At 39.1% G+C, this 27,408-nt stretch overlaps 2 protein-coding genes across 3 annotated transcripts in view; one reads left to right on the forward strand and one right to left on the reverse strand.

Moving 5' to 3' along the window:
* DNAI3 (dynein axonemal intermediate chain 3) overlaps positions 1–2,132 on the reverse strand; it is a 49,368-nt gene extending 47,236 nt beyond the window's left edge. For both annotated transcript variants that reach the window (XM_087719362.1, XM_087719363.1), the window contains exon 1: positions 2,046–2,132. The gene's annotated coding sequence lies outside the window, so the exon portion shown is untranslated. The remainder of the gene's footprint in view (positions 1–2,045) is intronic.
* Positions 2,133–6,595: 4,463 nt separating this feature from the next.
* MCOLN3 (mucolipin TRP cation channel 3) lies at positions 6,596–26,487 on the forward strand. The gene is made up of 14 exons (XM_087719364.1): positions 6,596–6,952; positions 11,426–11,649; positions 13,341–13,508; positions 13,930–14,083; positions 16,696–16,780; positions 16,858–16,954; positions 18,767–18,866; positions 19,850–19,962; positions 20,053–20,202; positions 21,291–21,392; positions 21,503–21,625; positions 21,984–22,190; positions 23,734–23,864; positions 26,023–26,487. The coding sequence occupies exons 2-14, from the start codon at positions 11,428–11,430 to the stop codon at positions 26,027–26,029; spliced, it is 1,659 nt and encodes a 552-aa protein (XP_087575490.1). The 5' UTR covers positions 6,596–6,952; positions 11,426–11,427; the 3' UTR covers positions 26,030–26,487.
* Positions 26,488–27,408: the final 921 nt, after the last annotated feature.

Raw genomic sequence — 27,408 nt, forward strand, 5'->3', positions numbered from 1 at the left:
CCATCACATCAAACAGATGCATCCTGTAAAGGTGATGTGTTTATCCGGATGTTGATTCTTTGTATTTATCACATGTGTATTTCATTATATTTTATTTTATCCATTTTACCCCAGAATTACATCTGTATTTTTTTATATAGTCTTTTTTTATATAGCCATAAGTAAGACTAATCAATTATCTGTCTGTCTATCTGTGTCTTTGTATTTATGGCAGAAAGTGAGGCAAATGTCATTGTGAAAGATGCATGAACATAGCTGAAAGTTAGGAAAGTTTGTGTTGGAATAAATTTCAATGTCTTTTATTTAACACTTAACACATGTGAATAAGAACACAGTCTTTTAAAAATGTCACTTTTACATTATGTATCCAGATACTTGTATTCTTAATAACATTTTAAATTAATCTTTCAAGCTTTTGCATCACATAGACATGATAACTGGTTTTCCTAATCATGATTTGTATTATATTTCATATAATTATAGCCTGAGCATTTAGCAAATGAACATATACTCCTCCACATTACCCATTTAGTAGAGAGTAAAGCAGTATAGAGATTACTTATTGATTGGGCCAACGTCATTCCAAGACACTATTTAATTAACCATAGTTTATTTAACAAGCTATAATTGACTAGGTTCATACATCATGCTAAGTCATAAATGATAATGCACAAAGGCTATCTTGCATAAGATGCTAAATTATACACCAAATACCTGCATGCAATGTATAAAACTGGTCATTATACGCAATATAATATGTATTGATTCTACCATGCTGAGTAGATGGAAATTGTCCCTTGGCTTGCAAGCACAGTTATGCCAAGTGAAAGAGTCTTGAACGAATCTAAACAAAGTCCCTAGAACTTGTGCTGCCTTTCCCCAATTCCCCATATTTCTTTGCTCTTTCCAGCTATTTCCTCAAGAAGAGAATATAACCTAGAAATTGTACAAATCCTTTCCATCTTGGAGGTATAAAACAATCAGAAGGAAATATCTAAAGACACTGGTCTTAAAAGGACTTTTAGTACAATCAATTGCATTAGATTAAGGAAAATATAAAGTCATCTTTGAGTCACATTTAACTCCGGGCGATTCCAGGAAAATGTCTATATAATGTTCTCATCAGCAATATAGAAGTGATTTGTTCTTGTCTTCTCCAATATATTTTTCCACCTCCCAGCAAAACATATAGTCCTGGGATTTTCCGGTGGGCTCCCATCCAAATATGGACTAGGATCAAAGTCAGCTAAATGTTGCCACTCGATTGTCAGTATTATTAAACTTTGTCAAAGCCAGATAACACCTGGGTTCACTCATTACACTAAGTCAGTGGTTCTCAATCCTTGCAACTTTAACCTCTATGGACTTCAGTTCCCAGACTATACTGACTGGGGAATTCTGGGAGTTAAAGTTTATATAGCTTGAAGTTGCCATGGTTGAGAAACACTTTTAAGTCAGGAATTTGAATCTCAGTTTATAAAATGAGCTACAGTGTTAGCTGGTTGAGAATGTCTCCTTTCTTCCTTCCTTCCCTCCCTCCCTCCTTCCTTCCTAAATTTGAAAGGCGAATGGAGGTCATATAGCATCTGATTTAGGTAGCAAAATGACTCAGGATCAAGGTAAACCAACTCTCTAGTTTCAGCTCCTTATATCTGCCCTAGGGTCCCATTGACAAAAAGCCAGCAATGCTGCAAAACTACTATGAGCGAATCCGGAGGTTCATTCAGCTGTTTGACACTGGTTAAGGTGGGGGGAAGATACTATTCCGCTATCTATGCAATGGGTGCACAAATAAATATGTAGCTTTAGTCCTGGCACAACTTAGAGGAAATATCGAAATCGTGCTTGCTGGTCTGAGGTCCCTTCCTTTGGAGCGGGCTACAACTCTCCCAATTCCCAGTTAGGACAGTTTGTGAACGTGTTATGTAGCCGCGAGAGGGGAAAGGATGCTGCAGTTCTGCACCAGTTTGTTTGTTCTTTCATACTCCCGATGGGGCTGTGTTCCCACTACGCCACTTTTCCCTCTCTCTGAGGTCACTACTTACCGCTTACGCAGTTATTGTCCGTCTTTTACCCCGCTTTTCTTTCTTTTTTAATCTTTCAGCTTTTAAAGTTCCTCTCCGCAACAGGCGTCGTTCAGTTGCTATGGTCAACAGCCACCCGAGATTGGCGTCTCCGAGAACGAATGAGCATTCTTTACGCTTAACCCTCCCCTCTGATAGAAAGGAGCCAAAAAGCATAGCGCGAACTACAGGTTCCAGCATGCTCTGCCTTTATAGCATGCTCATGAACTGTCGGTTTGTAAGAGCGAACTGCGCTTATTCGGCTTTGTTGGGTCCTGAATCGATTTAAGATTCGGATCACTGGTTATAGGTGCGAATGAATGGACCGATGTTGCTTTCCAGTGATCATTTTCTTCTGTTCTGTTGCCAGCCCTCGATATAAGGTTGTTGTTTTTTAAGTGGTATTTCCCGAGTTTGTAATTCTTTTGGAACAAAATTTGTCTTTGGGTACATGGCTGGTTTCCCTCCCTTTAAACTGATCTAATCACTTTAATAACTTAATTACACTTTGGCTTTACTTTGGCTTCATTTGTGAAGGTATAGTCAAAGATAGTACAGTAGATCTTTCTCAGTACTGAAGGAGATTAATTAGAGACTCACAAACTGCTAAGTATATAGTATAGCAGTGTTTCCCAAACTTTTGACATATGTGTACCCCTTCTATAATTTTCGTAACGCTGAGTACCCCTCATAAAAAACATATGCTTTAATAAAAATCAAAATATATCTATTTTTTCTTTTTTTGGTACATACGCAAAATAAACGAAAGTTATATTATAAAGAACATTTATTTGATTCAATGAGAAGGATGAAATTGTTTATGTTGAGATGACAGATCATCATAATTTGGTTCCCTGGTTGTTAATTTTAATCTGAGATGCAGTTCCACGTCCAATAGTCTGTTCCTTTTTTTCGACTTAATGTCTACAAATGCAGAAAAAGCAACTTTGCATAAATATGAAGTTGGAAAAGGCAAGATGTATTTCAGGACTTTTTCTGTTAAAACCGGATACACATGTTGCATTTGTAACCAGAATGATGTTAAAGTACACTCCTTATGTTTATTTCTCAAGAATCCATCCGAAGCTGGGTGGATTAACACTGCAGTATGTCATCTCTGTGTAACATCAGTAAATTTTAGGATACTGTTATTATGGCATTTAGTAGCCATACTTAAAATTCATGTTCCTTATTAACAAGGTGACTTGTGATGCTTATGAAGCTGTTTTCTAAATCCCTTCATGTTTGAGTGCCTGTTGTAAAAAATGGCTTTTCTGTTCAATTAGCACTTGAAACAATCTATTTTTTTCTAAAGATTGGCAAATTCTTTTAAAAGTTTCTTAACACTGCAGTATGTCATCTCTGTGTAACATCAGTAAATTTTAGGATACTGTTCTTACGGCATTTAGTAGCCATACTTAAAATTCATGTTCCTTATTAACAAGGTGACTTGTGATGCTTATGAAGCTGTTTTCTAAATCCCTTCATGTTTGAGTGCCTGTTGTAAAAAATGGCTTTTCTGTTCAATTAGCACTTGAAACAATCTATATTTAAAAGTCACCCAAGACCAAATTATACAATGTCAGAAATGGATGCTGGGAATTTGGGAAATTGAAGTGCAAAGATATCTCAAGAGCTCTTTAGGAGATCACTGGTTTTATTTTATTTATTGATTGATCAAGTTTATATAGCCAAGAAGTGACTGGGCTGCCTATCATTAATTACCTATCATCCCTGAGAAATTTCAACAAGGAGTTTTCCACTAATCCCAATTTAGCCAGTATCTCAATTGGTATCTGCAACTGGGCTCCAAATTACATTCAGATTCATATGTGAGGAAACAGTTTTTCAGAAATCCTAGTCTTAAAATATTTATAATTGTATTGGTAAGAACTAGAACTCTAAATTGGATTTAGAAAAAGATGGAAAAAATACAGTGTGACTTTAAAATCCACATTGTGCAATACAGTACATAATATATGGCTTGCAATTCACAGGTCTTGTAATAATTATAGTTTTCAAGCATAAGATTATGTTGAGTAATCTGCTATATAAATAGAAAAATGTTATCATTTGAACACGCAGAAGCTGTAGCAAATCTAACAACATTCCCAGTCTGTACAATTGATCGCACAATAGAGTGGAAGGAAATGGGCAGCACATGAATCAATCAGTCAATCCCAATCTAAACAGATTGTATGCTCATTTCTGGATTAGGTTGCTGATGACTTATTGGACCATTGTTCGATTTGAAGTAAGCCTTTGTGCAATTTTTAACTCTGCCAAGATTCCAGATTGAACGTTTTTATAGGCACAGATATGGGTTTGATTTAATGTGATAATCCCAAGAAAATAATAGTAACTTTAATATAATGTATCTTTCATTATCATTCAATAACCATTGTGAAATCTGGTTCCAAAGATCTGAAATAAAATAAAATTTCTTGGAATTATATGGAACTTTGAGTGCACCGAGTCAAGTGTTCAATTCCTAAAGTGCAATATGAGCAGGTTAAATAGTCCAAAAAGCCATCTATTTTACGTGAAGAATTCCATTTTCATAACTTGTATTTTCATTTGAGCATGGGAATTATAATCCAGGACAGGACAGGAAGAAGTCAAGTCTGTTGGTTGGTCTTATTCACATTGCATTTCTCTGATTTGCCTCTGGGATATTTCTGAATCCATAAAAGAGCTCAAAAGCTCAATGGTTCACTGGGTATTTTAGGAAGATGAAACTCCTCAATATTTTTGAACAGGATTCTACAATAGGGAATTCTCTTCAGGTATGATGTGTCTTGGAGTTACAAGTCCAGTGCACATGGAGGCTACCAGATTGGGTACCGCTTCTCTGAAAAAAAAACTAGGCTTTATATGACCTTAACTATCTTGATAGGGTATAAGCAATATTTCAGTATGTTTTTATTAAATCTGGCATGATGCCGATGCTTTGTTTTTATCGATTTATATCATGTCCATCAGTTGCTTGAAAGTGTGCTCCTTTGTTGTAGATTGTGTGGGTCTACCAACACCGTGTTATAGAGCAGAAAACCCGTAAACACCTGGGGGGCAAATTTCAGATGGGCACTACTAAGGCTAACCAACTAGGTTTAGTAGCATGTTTAAAAACAAGTCACTTTAATCCGGTACTCCGCACTCAACATGTAATCCTCAATGGAACTGCATCTACATGGAGGAAAGTATGCAGTGGGGTACCCCAAGGTTCTGTTTTAGGTCCAGTACTCTTCCACATTTTCATCAATCATTTGGACGAGGGGGTAGACAGGGAACTCAACAAATTTGCAGAGGACACCAAGCTAGCAGGAATAGCCAACACTCCAGAAGACAGGCTTAAGATACAGAAGGATCTTGACAGACTTGAACATTTGGTGCTATGTAACAAAATGAAATTCAACGGTGAAGAGAGTAAGGTTCTACATTTAGGCAAGGAAAACGAAATGCACAGGTACAGTATAGGTGGTACCTTGCTCAACAGTAGTAACTGTGAGAGGGATCTTGGAGTCCTAGTGGACAACCGTTTAAATGTGAGCCAGCAGTGTGCAGCAGCTGCCAAAAAAGCCAACACAGTTCTAGGCTACATAAACAGGGATAGACTCAAGATCACGTGAAGTGTTAATACCACTTTATAAAGCCTTGGTAAGGACACACTTGGAATACTGCATTCAGTTTTGGTCGCCATGATGTAGAAAAGATGTGGAGACTCTAGAAAGAGTGCAGAGAAGAGCAACAAAGATGATTAGGGGACTGGAGACTAAAACATATGAAGAACGGTTGCAGGAACTGGGTATGTCTAGGTCAGTGTTTCTCAACCTTGGCAACTTGAAGATGTCTGGACTTCAACTCCCAGAATTCCCCAGCCAGCATTCGCTGGCTGGGGAATTCTAGGAGTTGAAGTCCGGACATCTTCAAGTTGCCAAGGTTGAGAAACACTGGTCTAGGTTAATGAAAAAAAGGACTAGGGGAGACATGATAGCAGTGTTCCAATATTTCAGGGGTTGCCACAAAGAAACTATTCTCCAAGGCACCTGAAGGCAGGACAAGAAGCAATGGGTGGAAACTAATCAAGGAGAGAAGCAACTTAGAACCGAGGAGAAATTTCCTGACAGTTAGAACAATTAATCAGTGGAACAGCTTGTCATTTACAGGCAGGGGCGATTTCTCAACGCATTACAGCTACATTCAAAATCTGGTAAATCAGGTCTTGTTCTGGATCTCTGTCCTCAAGTCCTTTTTCTGGAGACACCATCCTTAATAGCTAAGGCCGCTGCAGACCAGGACTCTGTTCTGGAGAGAGGAAAAGGCAGCTTGCAAAGCGATCGATTTAGGAGAATTGGGGCGATGGAAATCAGATGCCGCCCTCTTCCCAAACAATCCGTCCGGCCTGCCGCGGTTTGCGCCCGGGCGAGGCGGCTGGCTGGCCTCGGATCGCATTGCCCTTGGGCGAGGAGGAGGAGGAGGAGGAGACTGACGAGGCGGGCGGCAGAAGCTGTCCTCGGTCACGTGGCGCCGGCCGCAGAGGAGCAGCTTCTCCCTCTTGCGATCTCCGGCTGCCGCTCATCGCCCGGCTTCTGGGGATGCTCCCCAGGCACGGCTCTGGCAGCGGAGTCGGGCCGAAGCCGCCACGTCCTGCGTCGCCTCGCCTTTGCTTTGCCGCGAGGCTCAGGTGACTTTGTGCCTGGCGGCGATGTAAGGCAACCCCGGCGCTCGGTCGCTCGCTCGCTTCGAGAAACCAGCTTCACCTGCCGGGGCTGAAATAGGACTGGAAAAAACAAACAAACTCCCCACCTCACCTCCCCGGCTCTGGGCAGCGGGGGGTTTCAAGGCACGCAAAGGGGAGTCCTGGCATCAGCGGTGCCACTTTTGGAAAGGTGAGTCTGGGGTCGGCGGGCGCTTATGCCCTTCCTTTGAACGGTGGGAAGAAGAGGCTTCCTGAGCAGAGAGTGGTGGTGGTGGGGGAATGGGCTGCCTCTGGTGGGATCCGATCCCCCATCTGAATTATGGAACTAGGCCAAGGAGAGGGTCCCAGCCGTGTTTTCAAAACAGACCCTTGGCGGGACCGAACTTGCTTTTCCCGAGAACCTTTCCACGAAGGGTTCATAAAGGATGAAGCAGTAAAATTCCAGGACTGAGCTGTGGCTGGAAGGAGGAAGGGCAACATACTTAATTTAATTTTTCTAAGCCTTTCTACTGGACTAAAAAGCTATTCTCCCTCTTTATTGGGGGAATGTATGTTGCCTACTATTTTATTATATGTCTTCTATCTTGATGTTTGTGTTCCCCCCTTCCCAGTTTTATGTGAGCCGCCCTGAGTCCCCTCAGGGAAAAGGGCGGCCTACAAATTCTAATAAAACTAAAACTAAAAACTAAACTAATTCTTTGAGTATTTTTAAAATAATAATTATTTAATATTTATTTAATATCTCATTTGTTCGTTTTTTTCCAAAGGGATGCTTTTCTAGTTGGGACAAACTCTTAAGTTTGCACTTATTACCATCACCCCCTTCTGCTGTTACGTGAAGGGAATGGTTTTTCTAAACTTGCATATACTGAAGTATTTGCATATGCCATCTAAACATGAAGGTGGCATCCTTTTTTCCTTCAAAATTATAGTTTCACTCAAATACCAATGTGTATAGAAGTGATCAATTAACTGTTAAAACCTAATTTAATTCATTAGTGTAAGCTTACGTTGACTTAATGGAAATATTCATTATTCTAATCAAGGTTACGTTGTTAGATAGGTGGGCATTGTTTTTGATTCGTCCTTAAACAAATTGACATTATAAGAAGTTTCTTCAATTGGAAGACTTGTGGATTATGATAAAATACCTTCCTTCCCATTCAAATTAAAAATTTGTATTGCTGTCTTATGTTTTATTGTGGAGGTAATATTAAATCTATATGCCTTTTCTTTGTACAGTAGATTTATTTTTGGGTAATTGATGTTAGGTTTCTTCAACTGGACAACTTAGAGGAGAGTTCTTAAAGAAAAAAAACTCTGAATGATGCTAAAATATGTTGAATTGAATTGAATTTATTGCACTTATATGCCACCCTTTCCCCCCCCCCCCCCCGGAGGGGACTCAGGGCGGCTCACAATCCAAGTCAGGGAAGGGGATACAGATAAGGGATAAAAAGACAAACAAAACAATACACAATTTAAAAGCACACAACAACCATACCATTCGAGGGGGGGGGGCAAAAGCTCTTTAGCCCCAGGCCTGTCGGAACAGCCAGGTTTTAAGGGCTTTGCGGAAGGCCTGGAGGGTGGTGAGGGTTCGAATCTCCACGGGGAGCTCGTTCCAGAGGGTCAGAACAGCCACAGAGAAGGCTCTCCTCCGGGTAGTCGCCAGTCGGCATTGGCCGGCGGATGGAATGAGGAGGAGGCCTAATCTGTGGGATCTAATCGGTCTATTGGAGGTAATTGGCAGCAGGCGGTCTCTCAAGTTCCTTCCAACTCAGATTAAAATTGTTATGGAGTTATTGTTGCATTACATGTCCTTACTTTAAAAACATTTTAATGAATGACACTATGTTATTGGTTATGCTGATGAGTCATGGCTATTTATCATTCCCACAAGCATGATCCTGCTGAATATCTACAAAGGCAAAAAAACCCACATCTTTTTGGAGACTACTTTTTATTTGAAGGATATATAAATAATTTTCAACATTGTGGAAAAAGCTAAAATGCTTGCAATATCTAAGTGAATGAACAAAAGTTTTCTAGAACTTTGTTTTTAGCTTCAACTGAGTGGTGCAAGGTTAATCATAACCCCTTTTTCAAATTCAGCTGGCTTTTAAATTTTAGCTTATAGAACAGTTGAGTTCCTTGAATTGGGTTTTAGTTACAGGGTATGATATAATCCATCAGTGGCTAGAATAATTGTGACTCAGTGTCAGAAATTTAGAGTCTGCTTCTGTGAGACACTCACAGAATGCCCAGGCTAAACCCACCATGCTAATTTATTTTATAAAGCTGCTCTGAACTTCCTAAATACAAGCCTAATAAATACATTGAAAATATACTAATTGTATTTAATTGAAAAATCTGGCCAACTAAATCAAGTTTCAACAAGTGGTAGCACCTTATCTAATTTGAACAGTGGAGCAGGGACTTCTTGGTACTTAACACTTGGATGGAAGAATCTTATGTATAGACTAGCTAAAAAAAAATCCTAGACAGCAGTGGCAAGACCAAAAAAACCCCACCCTTATGAATCTACCTATGTTGAATAAAATTCAACTCAAGGATATAATTACCTTACTGGCTTCCTGGTCTTTGAAGATTTTTTTGGATTCTGGTTACTTTCAAATGATGATACCAAAAGGATTCTGAGACTTTATATTCACTAATTAACTCTATACATACAGATACTTCCTCTGGCTCTGATTTGACAATTTAAGGATAGATCAATAAAGAATGAGAATGTTTAGTATTATATTTGATAAGTGGAGTGCAATATATATGTGTGTGTGTGTGTGTGTGTGTGTGTGTGTGTGTGTGTGTGTGTATTTGTGCTGATAAATATGGAAGTAGTAATCTTCCTCCCATATTTGGGCATACCGGGGGTTGTAACTCTAAATATATATGTGTGTGTGTGTGTGTGTGTGTGTGTGTGTGTGTGTGTGTGTATACATACATACATACATACATACATACATACATACATACATACATACATACATACATACATACATACATACATATATATATATATATATATATATATATATGGGTCACGCCCAGTTTTGCATGGGTTTTACTGTACCTTGTGAGATTGTAAGCATCCCTATTGGGTTGGCAGTGTTACCCTGCACAAATATGATGTCCCACAAACTAATTTAATATATGAAAATATTTTATACTGCTTTAGAATGAGCAGAAAATCAATTCTCGTTTAAATGCCAGTGTCAAATGAGATAACATTTTCCTTTCATTTATCTCCATATATCAACATTTATGTTGATTGCTTATTTAGTATCCAATGACTATGCCAAAGTGTTGTATCGTATGATTTATGATGAATTAATTTTATGATGACTATGATCATGATTTATCACTTATAGCTTTTATGTACAATGAGAGCTTATGCACCGAAGGCAAATTCCTTGTTTGTCCACTCACATTTGGCCAATAAAATATTCTATTCTATTCTATTCTATTCTATTCTATTCTATAGAATTGATATAAAGATTTCTGACATGGATATGTTTTTCATAGCAATACCAATAGTGCAATTATTTCTTGAGCACATACAATGCTCAAGAGTAAATTCATTGAATTTAGTTAACCTGGTTTTCTGGTATCTTCAGTATTGAAGATGCTGATGACACCTTGTCATCATTCTCACAGAGGATCTACTTCTTGTCATTCTACCCAGACATGAATGGGAGACAGCACCATTTTTTAGATGAGGGACCTAACTCTGAACACACTTACTTAGGAATGGAGCTGCACCTGCTTTTAATGTTTGTCCTCTACCCAAAAACTTGTGATATATTAAGGCCAAAGTTGCAAATGCAGCACTAAATAATTCACATGCCTTCTGTGAAGGAGAGGGTCAATAGAACTAGAAGGAAGTTCAAGCAGAGTCTGTGACATTTGTATTCTAAGAGAAAACAGAATATATTGTAATTTCTAGGGTTCCTAATACTAAAAAGCCCATGAAGTTGTTTATGGAAGTCTCCCAATGTGCTAAAGTTTCTTGGCTCACAGCATTTCAAGAAGTTGGATTTAAAAATTGGTTTGTCCTCTGGCTTTTCTGTGTGAGAATAATTATATGGAGTTCCATATAATACACATGTCCTAAAGAACACACAATTATTCATTTATTGGACTTCTAAACCATTCAGAAGTCGTGATTCTCAGCCATTTCATGATGTTGCAGAAATCAAGCAAGAGCCAAAGATGAATGTGCACATAAGAGAGAGGAGAGGGGGGATTTAAAGAATTTTTTTTTTTTAGAAATAACTCTTGAAACAATATCCAACTGTAAAATCTAAACAGGAAAACTGATATACAAAATAATGTGTTTATGGAAAAAACGTCCTTATGTTTGGTTCCAAAAATAGTGCTTTCTATGATAGGAACATGAGAACTGTGGGAGAACTTATTTTTCTTCACTGTTAATATCTTTTACACTGCTATGATTAGCTGTTGAAATAATATCGGCTGGCTATAACTTGGCATGGAAGGTGCGGTAATACTTGTAGTTCAGGGTTGAAACTATCATTGTTAAAGGAGACAATTGCACCTTGAGTTTTAGATATGCTCACAAACACATATATAGCATTTTTGGTTCATCATTCCAATATTGCTAATGTTTCTTCTGTTCCAGCAATGGAAAATCCTGAAGTGCTTGTAGGCAGCTGCAGTTCTCAGGATGATGAAAACTTATACAATGTAAAACATAATTCGTCAATGTGCCAACTTTTGGAAGATCAGTTGAGAAGGAAACTTAAATTTTTCTTTATGAATCCCTGTGAAAAATTCTGGGCCCGAGGAAGGAAACCGTGGAAGCTTGGGATACAAATTCTGAAAATAGCCATGGTTACTATCCAGGTGAGGTACACACCTGCGGTGCAATTATTATTTTTTTAACTCACGCATTTTTGGTTAGTACAATTCAAATTCAAGAAGTTATAATCAGTTAAGTGGCAACCCCTGATTTACTGACGCTTTGAGAATTGTGTTTTCAGAACCATCTGTATGGTATTTGAAACTTTCAGACCTTAATACAGGTAGTCCTTGACTTATGACCATTTGTTTAGCAACTGTCTGAAGTTACGATGGCACAGTCATGTGATTAGAATTTGGGCGCTTGGCAACCAGCTTATATTAATGATGGTTGCAGCATCCTAGGGACATGTGATCAGCATTTGCTATCTTCCCAGCTGGCTTCCAACAAGCAAAGTCAATGGAGAAAGCAGGATTTGTTTAGCAACCACATAATTCAATTAATAACTACAGCGATTCATTTAAAAACCATGTCCCCCTCCCCCAAAAAGATTATAAAATCAGTTACAACTCATTGCGACAGAAATTCTGGTCACAGTTGTGATTGTAGCAATAGCAGTTAGACTTATATACCGCTTCATAGGGCTTTCAGCCCTCTCTAAGCGGTTTACAGAGTCAGCAAATTGCCCCCACAGTCTGGGTCCTCATTTCACCCACCTCGGAAGGATGGAAGGCTGAGTCAACCTTGAGCCGGTGAGATTAGAACCGCTGAACTGCAGATAACAGTCACCTGAAGTGGCCTGCAGTACTGCACCCTAACCATTGCGCCACCTCGGCTGCGCACCTCGTAAGCCGAGGACCATCTGTAAATATTGAAATGACCTCAGTGTTCTTGCATCCTGAATATTTTGGAGGAAAATATTTTTGTCAGGTATTTAGTATTGACAAGTTTAATAATATTATATGTATCCTCATCATATGTTCTTCATCTGTGTTGTATAAGAATTTTCATGAGTGTCAGCTATCTCATTTAGGAATTAAAGGATTTTTAGTCCAAATATCTGATGGGTGCTGAATTGGGGTAATGGACAGAATAGGCCATTAGTCAAGTGGAGACAATGAACAACATCAAGATTACAGCTGCAGTTTCATTTCATTTCATTATTATATGTGTCAATCTTCAACCTTCTAGTAGCTCATTGCTCACCAACTATTGTCTCTGTGTGTTCAGAATATAGTATGAAAATGTCCAATATGAACTATACTAATATTATCCAATGTTTTTATTCAGCAAACCATATCCAAGATCAAAAAGAATAACACAGTTGTAATATTATTGAACAGGGCTAAATTATAAAGGTAACAAGAATATAATTGCATAAATTTAGGAGAAGGCTTGACCACTGAATGAAAATAACATTTGTAAAATAGAAGGGATGCTACCCAGCTCTCCTTTTCTAGATGCTCAGTTCCTGATTTATTTACAAGATACCTTTCATACTCCCAGAGTAAGATGAATCTACCGAACGAAGGGGTAGGGAATGGTGGAAGGGATAGAACCACCTAAGAATGCTTCAAGAGCTATAAAAACTAATGTACTTCTGGTCAGAATGAACTTATTGAGTATTTTAGCTGAAGGATTCCCTTTCTGATAATACTGATACTAAGTTCATACTACATGAGTTCCACATTTAATGACGTGGACTGTAATTATCAATGCGTGACCAGTATTTGTGGATAAAAGTTTACATTATAGATTGCTAATATTTAACTTTTTTGGGGGGGGATATTTCCAGCTTGTAGTTTTTGGGTTAAGCAATCAAATGGTGGTTGCATTTAAAGAAGAAAACACGATATCCTTTAAGCATCTATTCCTGAAAGGTTATAAGGACAGCATGGATGACACCTATGCGGTATACACGCAAACCGAGGTCTATGACCAGATCTCCTTCGCAATAAACCAGGTAATTTTTTTAAATATAAAAAGCACCCTTATATTGTATAAAAGTAAAATTGTATACTGAATTTGAACTAAACTTGAAAAAAAAAGCCGTCAATATATGTGAACAGAAGAAATGTCAGATTGGTTTCCTGTAACGTATACCTTACATTGGCTCTAATGAGTCAAGAGATGAAGACCTTTTAATTTCATGATACCCTCATGAGGTAAATGTAACATGGCCAATTGGCCCATAAAACTGAGGTTTTCTGTAATTGAATCAATTTCATTGAGTTTTGTTTGAACCTTAGTCTTTGCAATTCCATTCATGAGGTCAATAAAGCTGAAAAGCAGACTGTTCCCTCACAGACATCCTCTTGCCTCTCTAATTAGCTCAGTTTTAATTAACAGGCAGATCCATTAACTGGTTGTCCCTTGTCGCTTAGTTCTTACAGCTGCGTACTATTTCGGTTGGAAATCATGCCTATGAAAAGAGAGGATCTGAAGAGATGCCCATGGCAATATGTCAGTACTTCTACAAGAGAGGAATTATCAGCCCTGGAAATGACACTTTCGATATTGACCCAGAAATTGAAACTGGTGATATACTGAACTACTCAAATCAGATAGATTGTTTCTGTGTGTGTGAGGGAGAGAGAGGAGAATGAGAAAGAGGGTGAAAGAGAGGGGAGGGAAAGAGAGAGAGAGAGAGTGGGAGAATGAGAACGAGAGAGAACGAATGAGAGAGAATGAGAGAACTTGAGGAAAAGTCATAGTGTTTAAAAGCAAATACTAATAAATGGTAATTTCCAGTAACATAACAGTATAATGGATAGACACTTCAGATATTTTATTAGGTACCACTGTACAGAAGAAACTCAAGTACTGCAGATAGTCCTCACTTACCAATTGTTTCATTCAGTAATAGTTCAGAGTTATGACAACAGTGAAAAGGTAGGTTTAAGACCAATTGCTTTGCAATTGGCATGTTTTAATAATAGATGCAGCGTCCCATGATCATGTGGTTGCCATTTGTGACCTTCACATCTGACACAACAAGCAAAATCATTGTGGAAGATGGCAGGAAGTCACAAGTCATGATCACATGGCATTTCGCTTAACAACCTGAGGTGATTTGGTTAATGACTGCAGTGGAACTGACATCCTGAGTGTGGCACTGTCACGTGATGTTTCACTTCATAACTATATCACTTAGCAACTGTGGTTGGTAAGTGAGGCTACCTGTACATTAGAGTCTTGTTATAGAGCCGAGGTGGCGGAGTGGTTAAATGCAGCACTGCAGGCTACTTCAGCTGACTGCAGTTCTGCAGTTCGGCTGTTCAAATCTCACCGGCTCAGGGTTGACTCAGCCTTCCATCCTTCCGAGGTGGGTAAAATGAGGATCCGGATTGTTGGGGGCAATATGCTGACTCTGTAAAACCGCTTAGAGAGGGCTGAAAGCCCTATGAAGCGGTATATAAGTCTAACTGCTATTGCTATTGCTATTGCTATTGTTTAAGTCATTATGAATACTGCAGTAGTGATGTGAGTGCTTCACTTAATTCCTTGCCCCATGGCACTCAAACAATGTCAGCTTCAGTCAGACCTAATATGTTCCATACAACTGTACATGGTTTATGTTTATGGAGATTCTCAGTCATCCAGGTCATGGTTGTCCCACAGCTGCTTTTTCAAGAGGCAACTAGACTTTCTGGTTTTTCTTTGAAGATGTTTTTTGCTTCTCATCCAAGAAGCTTCTTGAACTCTGAGCTGAAGAAGCTTCTTGGATGAGAAACAAAACATCTTCAAAGAAAAACCAGAAAGTCCAGTTGCCTCTTGAAAAAGCACCTTTGGGGTGTATGTGGTTTAGTTTCCAGTGGCCTGATACCCTGCTGATAAAAATTGGTGACTCGTAGGCCAGTGTGATGACTCTAATTGTATCTGAAGCAGGTTCTTCATACCGGTAATTATTGAACAGAGTTAAGGGTGCATTTACTTGCAAGATACTGTAGTATAATCAAAACTGAAACAGATTGCCGTCCCTCTTCCCCAAAAGTGTCTTGCCAACTCAACATTGCAGACATCAGTTGTGTAATCTCAGTATTGATTGGTGATTCAGGTTCAGGATGAGATTTACCCTGAGACAGCTGAGATCGCAGACATGTGATAGAAAGCATTAGTAACCTGTTGGATGACATAAATGTTTGCTGTGTGGATTATTTTGCTCTCTTACTCTGTTGCCCTGAAGTATTGAAGAAAACATCACCTTACGATGAACTTACAAATCCAGTTAGCTTATGTACCTGACCTGGGCAGGATGCCATTCTTTTGTTCATGTGCTTTACGCAAATGCCAAAATATCTTGGCTGAATCAGCCCTTTCAGGTTGGACCTCGGAAACTGTGAATAAACTTGAGTGGTCGGCTTTACCTGTTCAACATTAATATTGAATGCTGAACATACAGAATTATTGGTAGCGGCTGTTACATGGTAGTCCAGAAACATTGTGACTTCCTTTTGGAGTTTGGAAATAGTGACATAAATAATGATCTCTGTTATTAGTGAACTAGTGTAGTAAATATATGTGCACAAATTTCTGAAAAATACTGGGCTGAATTCTATAAAGACATCTCAGCTCAGACTTACTGTCTTTGAAATATATTAAAGGACTGTTGAAAGATTGAGGGTTTTTTTCCCTTGATATATGCGTATGCAATTACATAAACCAATATGTAACATATAAAAGTAATTACATTATAATTATAAGGACTTCTTAAATTACTGTTTCTTCATTTTATTTAGAAAAAAGTAACTTACTGAAGTACCATTCTACAGTCATAAATAGAAGAGTTTGTAACTGTAGAAATAATATTGTAATTCTACACTTATTTAGTATTAGGGAACTGATCTGTGGGTCAAATATAAAATTTCCTTTTTGAATTTACTTTTAAGTAGAAGCTATTTCCAGAGATTAATGATCAAATAAGCATTCCCAAAAGGCAGAAATTCAATAAATGTATACATTAAATCAATAAAAAAAACCATAGCTGCTTTTTTCTTGCAAGTACGAAGAAAGATTTTACTTCTCATATTATTTAGATAAGACTACCAATGACCAGACTGAATTTCATTTCCTTATTACTGATTTTCCATCGTCTTCAGCTTATGAAATATTGAGTATTTTCTATATATAAACCATCTGTCCTCCCACAGAGTGTCTTTATGTGGAGCCAATACTGCCTCTGGAAAATGGGACACTGAGGAAAACTCCTCTCAATTTAACTTTAGACTTCCATAGGTGAGGAGAAATAAAAGTTGCTGATATTCTTGAATGTTTTTGGTAATGGTGAAATAAAGCTCCAGTCTCTATTCTAGACTTGTGACTCTGACACTCACGTTCAAACTGAAGGCCATTAATCTCCAGACTATTCGACAACATGAACTCCCAGACTGCTATGATTTCACACTAACAGTAAGTAAAAATATGGAGTCCTTGAAACTTTCTGAGCCTGCTTGTTTATTTGCAGGTAAACTAGGTAGCATCATGAACAGAAAAGCAAGTAAAAAAAAGTTTGAACTCCTGATGAAGACTTGTAATTAGTCTTTTTCTGAAGAGTAGGTTTGGATGGGAGAAATAGGCCTAGATTGTGTCAACTTCTTCTTAAAGTGGATTGTTGCAGTATATATATTAGCAACTTAGGAGAAGTAGTGAATGAAGTAAAATTACGAAGCTGAATCTACATCAAGAGGCATTTATTGCTACCAGAGAGTTGCGTGCCCATAGCTGCAAATACTTATTCAGTAATTCACCTTTTCTCCTTTTAGTAAGTTCAAAACATATTTCTGGATAGTATTAGATTTTTGAATTGTGTTAAGAATAATATTAATACTTTTGCTTATGCATGTAACTATATTCCAGAGTTATTCAAATATAGTCTTCCTTCATTTTATTTCTCCATCTTATTTTTAAACTGCTTATATTTTGGGAAGAATGGTACACTGATAGAACTAAATGCAGGGTGTGGGGGAGAACCCTAAGCATTTTCTGTTTTCTACAAGACATACTTTTTATATGCCACCACTGCTTCAACGTTATACTTCAAGCTAACTATCTTTATGGCTTCTTTGAGAAGAAGGATGGATAAATAGATAGATAGATGGATGGATGGATGGATGGATGGATGGATGGATTTTGCTTTTGCTTTTATTACCCAAGCGTGTGGCATAAACTGTTCAGATTTTTTTTTTGTGCTAGATGGATAATTCTCAAGTTCAGTCTATCTGAACTAGTGAGTGATAGACGTGTTTAGAAATAATAATAATAATAATAATAATAATAATAATAATAATAACATGAAAAAATCGCAAGAACATGAAAAAATCGCAAGATACCAGGACTTAAAAATCGAAATTCAACGACTATGGCACAAACCAGCAGTGGTAATTCCAGTGGTAATTGGCACACTGGGTGCTATTCCAAAAGCACTGGAATTACATTTAAAACAGTTAAAAATTGACAAAATCACCATCAGTCAAATGCAAAAAGCTGCACTGCTTGGATCTGCACGCATATTACGAAAATACGTTACGACGTCCTAGGCCCCTGGGTGGGACCCGACTAGTAACCAATGCAAAATCCGGCGAAACAACTGGCCGCTGTGATACAATTGTATAATAATAATAATAATAATATTCAAACTCCGCCATTGCCGGTCCCAAATGCAAAAAGCCGCACTGCTTGGATCTGCACACATATTAAGAAAATACGTTACGACGTCCTAGGCCCCTGGGTGGGGCCCGACTAGTAACCAATGCCAAATCCGGCAAAACAACTGGCCGCTGTGATACAATTGAATAATAATAATAATTTTCTCAACACTGGTTGAGAAAAATAAGATCACAATCATAGACATCGCAATACCAGGTGATAGCAGGGTCGCCGAGAAGGAACATGAAAAAAATCGCAAGATACCAGGACTTAAAAATCGAAATTCAACGACTATGGCACAAACCAGCAGTGATAATTCCAGTGGTAATTGGCACACTGGGTGCTATTCCAAAAGCACTGGAATTACATTTAAAACAGTTAAAAATTGACAAAATCACCATCAGTCAAATGCAAAAAGCCGCACTGCTTGGATCTGCACGCATATTACGAAAATACGTTACGACGCCCTAGGCCCCTGGGTGGGGCCCGACTAGTAACCAATGCCAAATCCGGCAAAACAACTGGCCGCTGTGATACAATGGTATAATAATAATATCTTTTCTGTAATATCTACAGATAGTCTTTGATAACAAAGCTCATAGTGGAAGAATTAAAATAAGCCTAGACAATGATATTGCCATCAAGGAATGCAAAGACTGGCATGTTTCTGGATCAAGTAAGTTTTTTTTAAAATCATAGTTTTGTTATTACTTATTTAGTGCTTAGAGGTTTTATTGAAGGCCTAGTGATGCATGAAGTTAAATAAGTATTTGCTATAATCTGCAATTTTTTATAGTGTGTGTGTCATGACTATGAGTGTGTATACATCATTTCATCCTTTGCTATAGTCCTTAAAAATATCTCTTTCTATATGGTTAATATTTACAGTATTGTTGTTAGTTGCGAAGTCGGTCTGACCCATCACAACCTCACTGACAACGTTCCTCCAGGCCTTCCTGTCTTCTATCATCCTCTGGACTCCATTTAAGCGCACACCTACTGCTTCAGTGACTCCATTCAGCCACCTCATTCTCTGTCGTCCCTTTCTTCTTTTGCCCTCAATCTTACCCACCATTAGACTCTTCTCCAGTGAGTCCTTCCTATTCTTTAGGTGGCCAAAGTATTTGACTTTCATCTTCAGGATCTGGCCTTTTGAAGAACAGTCAGAGTTGATCTTCTCTAGGACTGACTGGTTTGATCGCCTTGCAGTCCAAGGGACTCGCAGGAGTCTTCTCCAGTACCATAGTTCAACGGCCTCAATTCTTTGGCACTCAGCCTTTCTTATGGTCCAACTTTCACAGCCGTACATTGCAACTGGAAATTTACAGTATATTAGAAGGGTCTATTCCCCCACAATGGGGAATTTGCCCCAAATGCAAATAACTAACTTGAGAGAGGAGGGTTCTCTTTAAACTACCAAAAGGTGTGAAGCATTCATTCTTTTTGATGGCTCTGAACCCTTTAATTATCCATCTCTTCCTTTTTCAATGACATGTATTGAAAGATTAAGTAAGATGGAGGCCCCTTCTCATTATTTAGCACACTCTCAAGGCAATTTCACGAACAAAATTCCCCTCCAGTCACAAATGCGTATGTGTCCTATAAGAGGATCAAGTTAACAATTACTCATAGACAAGTAAATCAATCTTTTTTTCCCAGTACAGAAGAATACCCACTACATGATGATCTTTGATGGTTTTGTCATACTGACATGTCTTGCATCACTGATTCTCTGCACACGATCTGTAATTAAAGGGATTTATCTACAAAGGGTAAGCTTATGTTTGTCAGTAACTCTTAATAAATGTAATTGCAGCTTCTCAACAGCAATTTCTCTTTTCTTGCCCACTCTCATATCCTAGGAATTTGTGACTTTTTTCCAACATCACTATAAGAAAGAAGTATCTTTCTCTGATCTGATGGAATTTGTCAATGGCTGGTATATCATGATCATTGTTAGTGACCTTCTTACCATACTTGGTTCTACATTAAAGATGGAGATACAAGCTAAAGTAAGTAACTTGCATGCTGATTAAATATTCCAGTTTTGGAAGCCTCAATTGAAATCTTATTGGCCAACCTGAATTTCTTATTTTCATAGTTCAGTTGAGTCTTCAACTGGGGGAAATGGTCAGATTGCGAAGACTGCTGCTCCAGAGAAGGGACTTTTCTAGCTGTATATTTTATCTATCCATGGTAATAGCATTATAAATTAGGAATGAGCAGTATCTCTGCACATAATCAAAAGTCAATTAATTTGTTGTGCAGTTGACTTGTGTTTTCTGTCCACCAGGAAACAGCCCACTATAATATTTTACCCCATTTTTTTTAATGTCATAATGCCATGATGACAAACTTATGGCACATATGCCACAGGTGGCAGGCGGAACCTTCTCTACGGGCACGCAAGCGATCACCAAGCTCAGTTCTATTGCGCATGCCTGTGCACCTCCTGCTGGTCAGCTGATTTTCGGGTGTCTGCTGCGCATGCAGGAGATGCACACGGGGTGGTGGTTCGTGTGCGCATATGTGAGGGGCGCCCACACATGTGCTTTCAGGAGACTTCAGGAAGGCCTGCTAGGCCAAAACAAGGCATGCAGTGTGTGGGGTTCCCCCCCCCTGCAGTTTTTTGTTTCAGGAGGCTTAATGGAGGCCTGCTAGGCCCAAAACAGGGGGCAGGGGGGTTGTGTGCAGGGGGGGTTATGTGCATTTGTAGGAGGAGTTCAGGGGGGGTCACGTGCATGCACGGGGGTGGAGACGCACGAGGGGGTTGTGCGCGCATTTGCAGGGGGGGCGCAGTGCATTGCATTATGGGTATTGGCACGCACAATTTTGGCACGTGAGGACAAAAAGATTAGCCATCACTGTTGTAGGATATATTCACCTTCCAGGGGTGGTCTTGTCTATTGGCTAATCCAGCAAAAATATTAATTTATTTATTAAATGTATATGCCACCTATCTCCATGTCAAGTGACGCTTGAAAAAGAAAATACGGTGTTCCCTAGTGTTAAAATGAATATGAAAGGTCTTCTTTTCTGGGCATCTCACCTGAAATGCAGTCAGTGTAACTTATGGAATATCGTCTTATTCCTCCTGTAGAGTCTGACAAGCTATGATGTCTGCAGTATCCTCTTAGGGACTTCCACCATGCTTGTGTGGCTTGGAGTGATCCGCTACCTCAGCTTCTTCCAGAAATATAATGTAAGGATCTTCTGGGACCTTCATGCTCTTGGTATTTATTTATGTTATTACCTGGTGATACTGAATGCCTTTGGAAAGTTTAAAGTTTTTGTTTGGCTCTTGTTTTTCAGCTGCTTATTTTGACTCTCCGTGTAGCGTTGCCCAATGTCATTCGATTTTGCTGCTGTGCGGCTATGATTTATCTGGGTTATTGCTTCTGTGGCTGGATTGTGCTGGGCCCATATCATGCTAAGGTACTGTGATTTGGATGTTTGTCGTCTAGATTTATATCTGAAGTGTCTTGCGCAAAGGTTAACAAAATGAGTATGCTGCCAAGATAGCTGAAAGGGCCAGTTTATCTCTTCAATTATGTAACTATACACTCTCAACAGAATATGGAGCTGTCATGTGTATGTATATATTCTCTATTTTCTGAGGCATTAATGCAAATATTCATATAATATTGTAATAGCCAGAGTTTTTCAAGGGCTGGTATTGAGTAAAACAGGTAACATTTATTTGCATTTTACTGTATTTGACTGGTATTTTTTCAACAACTCGAGCAAAAATGGAAATAATTTTCTTTTCTTTTGTCTCTTTGTTCTCTTCTAGTTCCATACCTTGAATATGGTTTCTGAGTGTCTTTTCTCTTTGATAAATGGAGATGATATGTTTGCTACTTTTGCAAAAATGCAACAGAAAAGCTACCTGGTATGGCTGTTCAGTCGGATCTACCTCTACTCTTTCATTAGCCTCTTCATCTACATGGTCCTGAGTCTCTTCATTGCCCTAATTACAGACACGTATGAAACAGTGAAGGTACATAGACATTTACTATAGGATGTTTACCTTTGATTTTTTAAATGTGAATTTCCAAATAGTTTCTTGAATGTTAAATGATTTTGTTTATTTCATTAGTCTTCTGTGCATACACAGATACTCTACACCTTTGCAAGTATTCAGCCTCATGACATCACCATATAAATGACACAGAGCTCTGATTAAGTTCATATTTACTGCAAGTAAGCAAGAGAGGACCATTTGCATGATGACATCATGATGCAGTGTCATCATTTATTCCATGGGTGTCAAACTCACGGTGTCACATTGCCGTCACATGATGTATCGTGACTTTTTTCCCTTTGCGGAGCTGGGGTGGCCGTGGCCTGTGCATGATGCATCCAACCCACAGGCCGCCAGTTTGACACCCCTGATATATTCCATACCTGCAGTGTTAACAAGTTTTTGTGTTTTACATTTTCTTTCTTAGCATGGTAGAACTGGTTCTAAAGAACGACCAAGACTGAGGTTTAAGGCTGTAACCTATTGCTTTATTTCCCAACTCTACTTTAATCTGAGCTGCTATTGTTTAACTTCCCTTGGGCAAGAGGACATGTACTATGATAATTGTTTTTCCCTTTCCATTGTCTATAATAAGAGGGAATCTCTTCAGAAGATAGTTTGGGTGCTCCAACTTCCTAATATCCTCTGTAGGCCCTAAACTGGATACAAAAAAATGAAAATTGAATTATAAGGACATTTAATTCAACACAACTCCTATCATTACTCCCTCTCTATTATTTAATAACTGCCTTAGCAGCCATCAGCACCTACTGGTAGCTAACTTTGGAGTTAGCGTTGGAGGCAGAGTTGAAGCCTAGGCCCTCTGGCAGTTCTCAGCTGCCTTCGGAGCTAGACAGCAGTGAGGCAGAGGAACAGCTGGAGCCTGTTTCCAGTGTGCGCATGCGCAGAGCTGCCAGAAGAAAAGAACAACTCAGAAATCAGGGTCAACTTCGGAGTAAAACCACAGGTGGATGGTGAATGGCCACTCCCATAGGAAAGCGCTGTGGGGAGGTTGAAAAACCATCCTGGAAGATGGTATAACCGCATCACTTTCTCACCATTCCTGGGCAATAAAACTGAATGGATGTATCCATGTAAATCACAAGGAGTTGGGCAAGATGGCTTTGCTTTTGGATGTCGGAATTTTCCTCTTCTCTCTCATGAAAAAGTATAATTTGGTAGCATCATTTGGTGTAGATCTGAGTATTTCTTCCAAGGCAATTAGAGTCTGCCTGGAATCCTGGGGCCCCAAGTTGTGTTCCCCTGTCGTTTCTACCAGTGCAGTTTACAAGGCCACCCTAATCTCCAACCTCATGTGGATACTTGGGGGAAGGAGGATGAGAAGCAGGGTGCAAGAACCTCACTTTTCTACTTACTTTTAAGGGCTTCTAACTCAACAGGAGAAACCCTGTTTGACCTTCCCTATTTTTCCTCGCCCAAGGCCTCTTTAAAAATTGTGTTTTTCATAGCCATTTAATATCCACTGGAGTTGTTCTACATAACAACCTTTTTTTTTTAGCATTACCAGCGTGAAGGCTTTCCAGAGACAGAACTTCATGCATTCATAGCCCAGTGCAAAGATCTGCCAAACTCCGGAAGATACAGATTAGAAGAGGAGAGTCCTATAAATATCTTCTGCTGTTGTAAAAGGTTAGTGATTAAAGGACTGGGTGACAGCTGCATCATCTGGTAGCTTGAGTGGTTTTCCTCCCCTTTTTCTTCAATGCCATATTCCATCCTGGGCACAAGGCTGAAGTTGGGTGCTGTGAGAACAGAAAGCAGGTTAACAGGAGCATCAGTCTTGAATCCAGGGTAACTGTAGGCACTTCCACATCGTGACCCGACAAATGCGCGCATGACAAAAGCGCGCTGACAAAACCGCGGCGCTAAAACCGTGATGTCATCAACGCGCCGACAACAGCGCACCGACAGAAGCGCGATTTAAGTTAAGGTAAGGGTTAGGTTTAGGGTTACAGCGCGCTTTTGTCGGCGCGCTGTTGTCAGCGCGCTTCAGCGCTCATTCGTCGGCGCGCTTTAGAACTCGTGGTTTTGTCACTGCGGTTTAGTCAGGCGCGCTTTTGTCGTTCGCGCATTTGTGGGTGAACCACATAAGGCTAGTGATCCTGCACTGGTTTGAAAGCTGCTCCGGATTCCTATGATTCCTCAGGGTCAAGCCATGTTAGAAAGCTGAGTTACTTTATTTGCAGCTTTGGTAAATGGAAGAGATTTTTTCCCCAAAACATTCTGCTTTCATTTCCCTATTGGAGAAGTTTCAGCTGACTGCTAAGCTGCAGTTCGGCCGTTCAAATCTCACCGGCTCAAGGCTGAGTCAGCCTTCCATCCTTCCGAGGTGGGTAAAATGAGGACCCAGACTGTGGGGGCAATATGCTGACTCTGTAAACTGCTTAGAGAGGGCTGAAAGCCCTATGAAATGGTATATAAGTCTAACTGCTATTGCTATTCTTCTGACCTTTGAGCAAATAGAGGAAATGCTGACATGCCAGCTCTGCAACTCCTTCAGGAGCAGGGGTGTCAAACTCAATTTCACAGAGGGCCGCATCAGGACAGCGGCTGACCTCGTATGGCCAGGTGGGTGCAGCCAATTGAATGGGTGTGGCTGACTGGATAGGCATGGCCAGCCCGACGCCACTTCCCAAACTGCTGGCATGTTTCCTCTTCGCATTGGGTAGACTGGACCGAAGTGAGGAATTTGTTTTGGAGAAGCTCAACAGCGTTGGGGGGGGGGGGCAGAAGGAAACACAGAGCATTGGTGGCCTAGAAACGGGATGAAAGGAGAGTCACCTTGGGCTCATCAGGTTACTTAGATTCATCACCTTCTTCTTTTAATGTTCCCATAATCCCTTGTGGGAGGGAGTCTGGGCAACTGAGTGGAGCTGAGTATTTACTGGCCAGATGCCCTTCCTGTCGCCAATGCAGAGTTTTGTTTGGCAAATACATTCTCATTGTGCCCAGAAAGAGAAATATCTGTCTCCACCTAGGATCAAACTCACAGCATCCTGATTGTGAGTCGAACCAGGTTACTTAGCTTACAAAGTCCAAAGTGGAACTCCTTTGATGTGGGCCAACCAGGAGAAAAAAAAGATCCTCATGTCCATAAAAGCTGACCCAGGAAGCGACATAGGATGACCCCTTACATTTTCCAGGACAGGCTCTGAGCTGGATCCGACTACATCACGGGCCTTGAGTTTGACACCCTGGCCTAGAGGAATGGAGCAGGAGTTCAATCAAATAGGATTTTTTTCCCTAGGTCCTTTCTTTTCAGCTCTGGATCTGTTGGCTTGAATAGTTTTGCTAGAATACTAGTTCTTTCCATCTGTCCCTTTTTAGTGTAACAAGGGTGATGGGACTTTCTTTTCTTGGAGAAGGATAGAAAGATGATAGATAGATAGATAGATAGATAGATAGATAGATAGATAGATAGATAGATAGATAGATTTTTTTCACCATTGCAAATTGTCAGAAGCAATTATTGATTTATTTTAAACTGTTTCTGAAGGAATAAAGATACCAGTGGACCTTTTAAATAATGGTGCATAAAATAACTTAGATCCTAGTTGTATTTTTGTAAAGTGAGAAAATGTGATTATTCCCACTAATGTTTTATTTTTTTAACATTAAGATTTATAACCTTGCCCTTCTTATTCAGGGTGACTTGTTTTATTAAAATTATTTCCTTTGGATTAATAGATCTTGTTAGTTTTATAAAATAGGACCATTTTGATTTCTTTCTCTTCGTATGTTTTGTGTAACTGGATAAAATATCTCTGCCCCTTTCCCCCTTCTTTAGGTCTTAATAAAAATATTGGTAATAATTGCTGAAATTAGTTGGAGATTCTGGAGCTGGACAATCATCACAGGTTCACTGAGAAATAATCGAAGAGGAAATTCAAATATAAGAGGCACAAAATTGTTATAAATGTTTTGGAATGTGTGCTGGTAATCGTGTTAATTCTGATTTATAAATTGAGTCCTAATTACCATAAAGTGGACAGCTTAAAACTTGTTATGAAAAATAATGGAAAACTGAAATTATATTGGGATGTACTAACTCTCACTTTGGTTATGTTACAGGCACAATGTATGAATAACTGTCTACATGAATTAATCACAATATTTTCTCAGTTTTCTAGAGGTATCTGTGGATTATCTGAAAAGTAAGATGGTCTCAGTATCTGCCCTGTGTGATTTGACACAGGTCGCTAAAGGACTTTTGACTTCCAATTGTTTATAAAATACCATGGAAAATGAAACTTTTATTCATATCCCCTTTCCTTGCATACTACTGAACTGAAGAAGATTGATAGTGGAGAACCAAGGCTGGATTTTGGTTCCCCATCGAATTACCTTTTTTTAAGGTGTTTCACAACTTGATAACTTTTAGATTTAGAGTTTTCAAGTTTAATTGTTTGTCGAATGTGTTGAGTTTGTGAATCTGTTAGTTCTTCAGTCAACATAAAGATGGTTGGTCTCGTTATTTATTCTAATTATTCTATGAAATAACTCCTTATTTGGGACTTAAACAGCCTCTTATCTATCACTTTCATGTCAAAAGCAGGGCTAGGATTCACAGGCTCCTGGTTTCTAGCTTGGTACCTTAATCACTGTTAATGCATTGGGTACTCTGTACCAGAAAAAAGTTCTTAACTTAATATTTTACTGTTTTAAATGAAATGCACAGACATGTTTTAAATAAGTTAGCAAACTGACCTTAAAAAGGGAAAGATCATACCTCGCATCAGAGAAAGTTATTTTCCTTTATGCAAAATCTTACATTTATTGTTCAACATCATTTAAGACCCACATTGGCCTTCCAAGGATTTCATCTGAAACACTGGGATGAATGAGAATATATCGGCAAAAGAGTAACTAGAAGTCACTGGCCGGGGCAATCTCAGTCAACATTCTCTAACATTGGAGGCTTAGACATTTCTAAAATTGTCCTGTCAACACAGCTGTAGATTGAAAGTGGGGGAACAGAGATATTTGCAGAAAGATTACTGTCCTGCTCGGAAGAATGGGAGAGAATGTATGTCCGTTCCAAGCCAGTATAGGTAGTCCTCAACTTACGGCCACAATTGAGCCCAACATTTGTTAAGTGAGTTTTGTCCCATTTTACAACTTTTCTTGCCCCATTTGTTAAGTGAATCTCTGCATCCGTTAAATTAGTAACACG

The sequence above is a fragment of the Thamnophis sirtalis genome, unplaced genomic scaffold (genome assembly GCF_051295495.1).
Source record: "Thamnophis sirtalis isolate CommonGarterSnake01/CBP01778 unplaced genomic scaffold, rThaSir2_p1.2 scaffold_7, whole genome shotgun sequence".
NCBI classification, from domain to species: domain Eukaryota; kingdom Metazoa; phylum Chordata; class Lepidosauria; order Squamata; family Natricidae; genus Thamnophis; species Thamnophis sirtalis.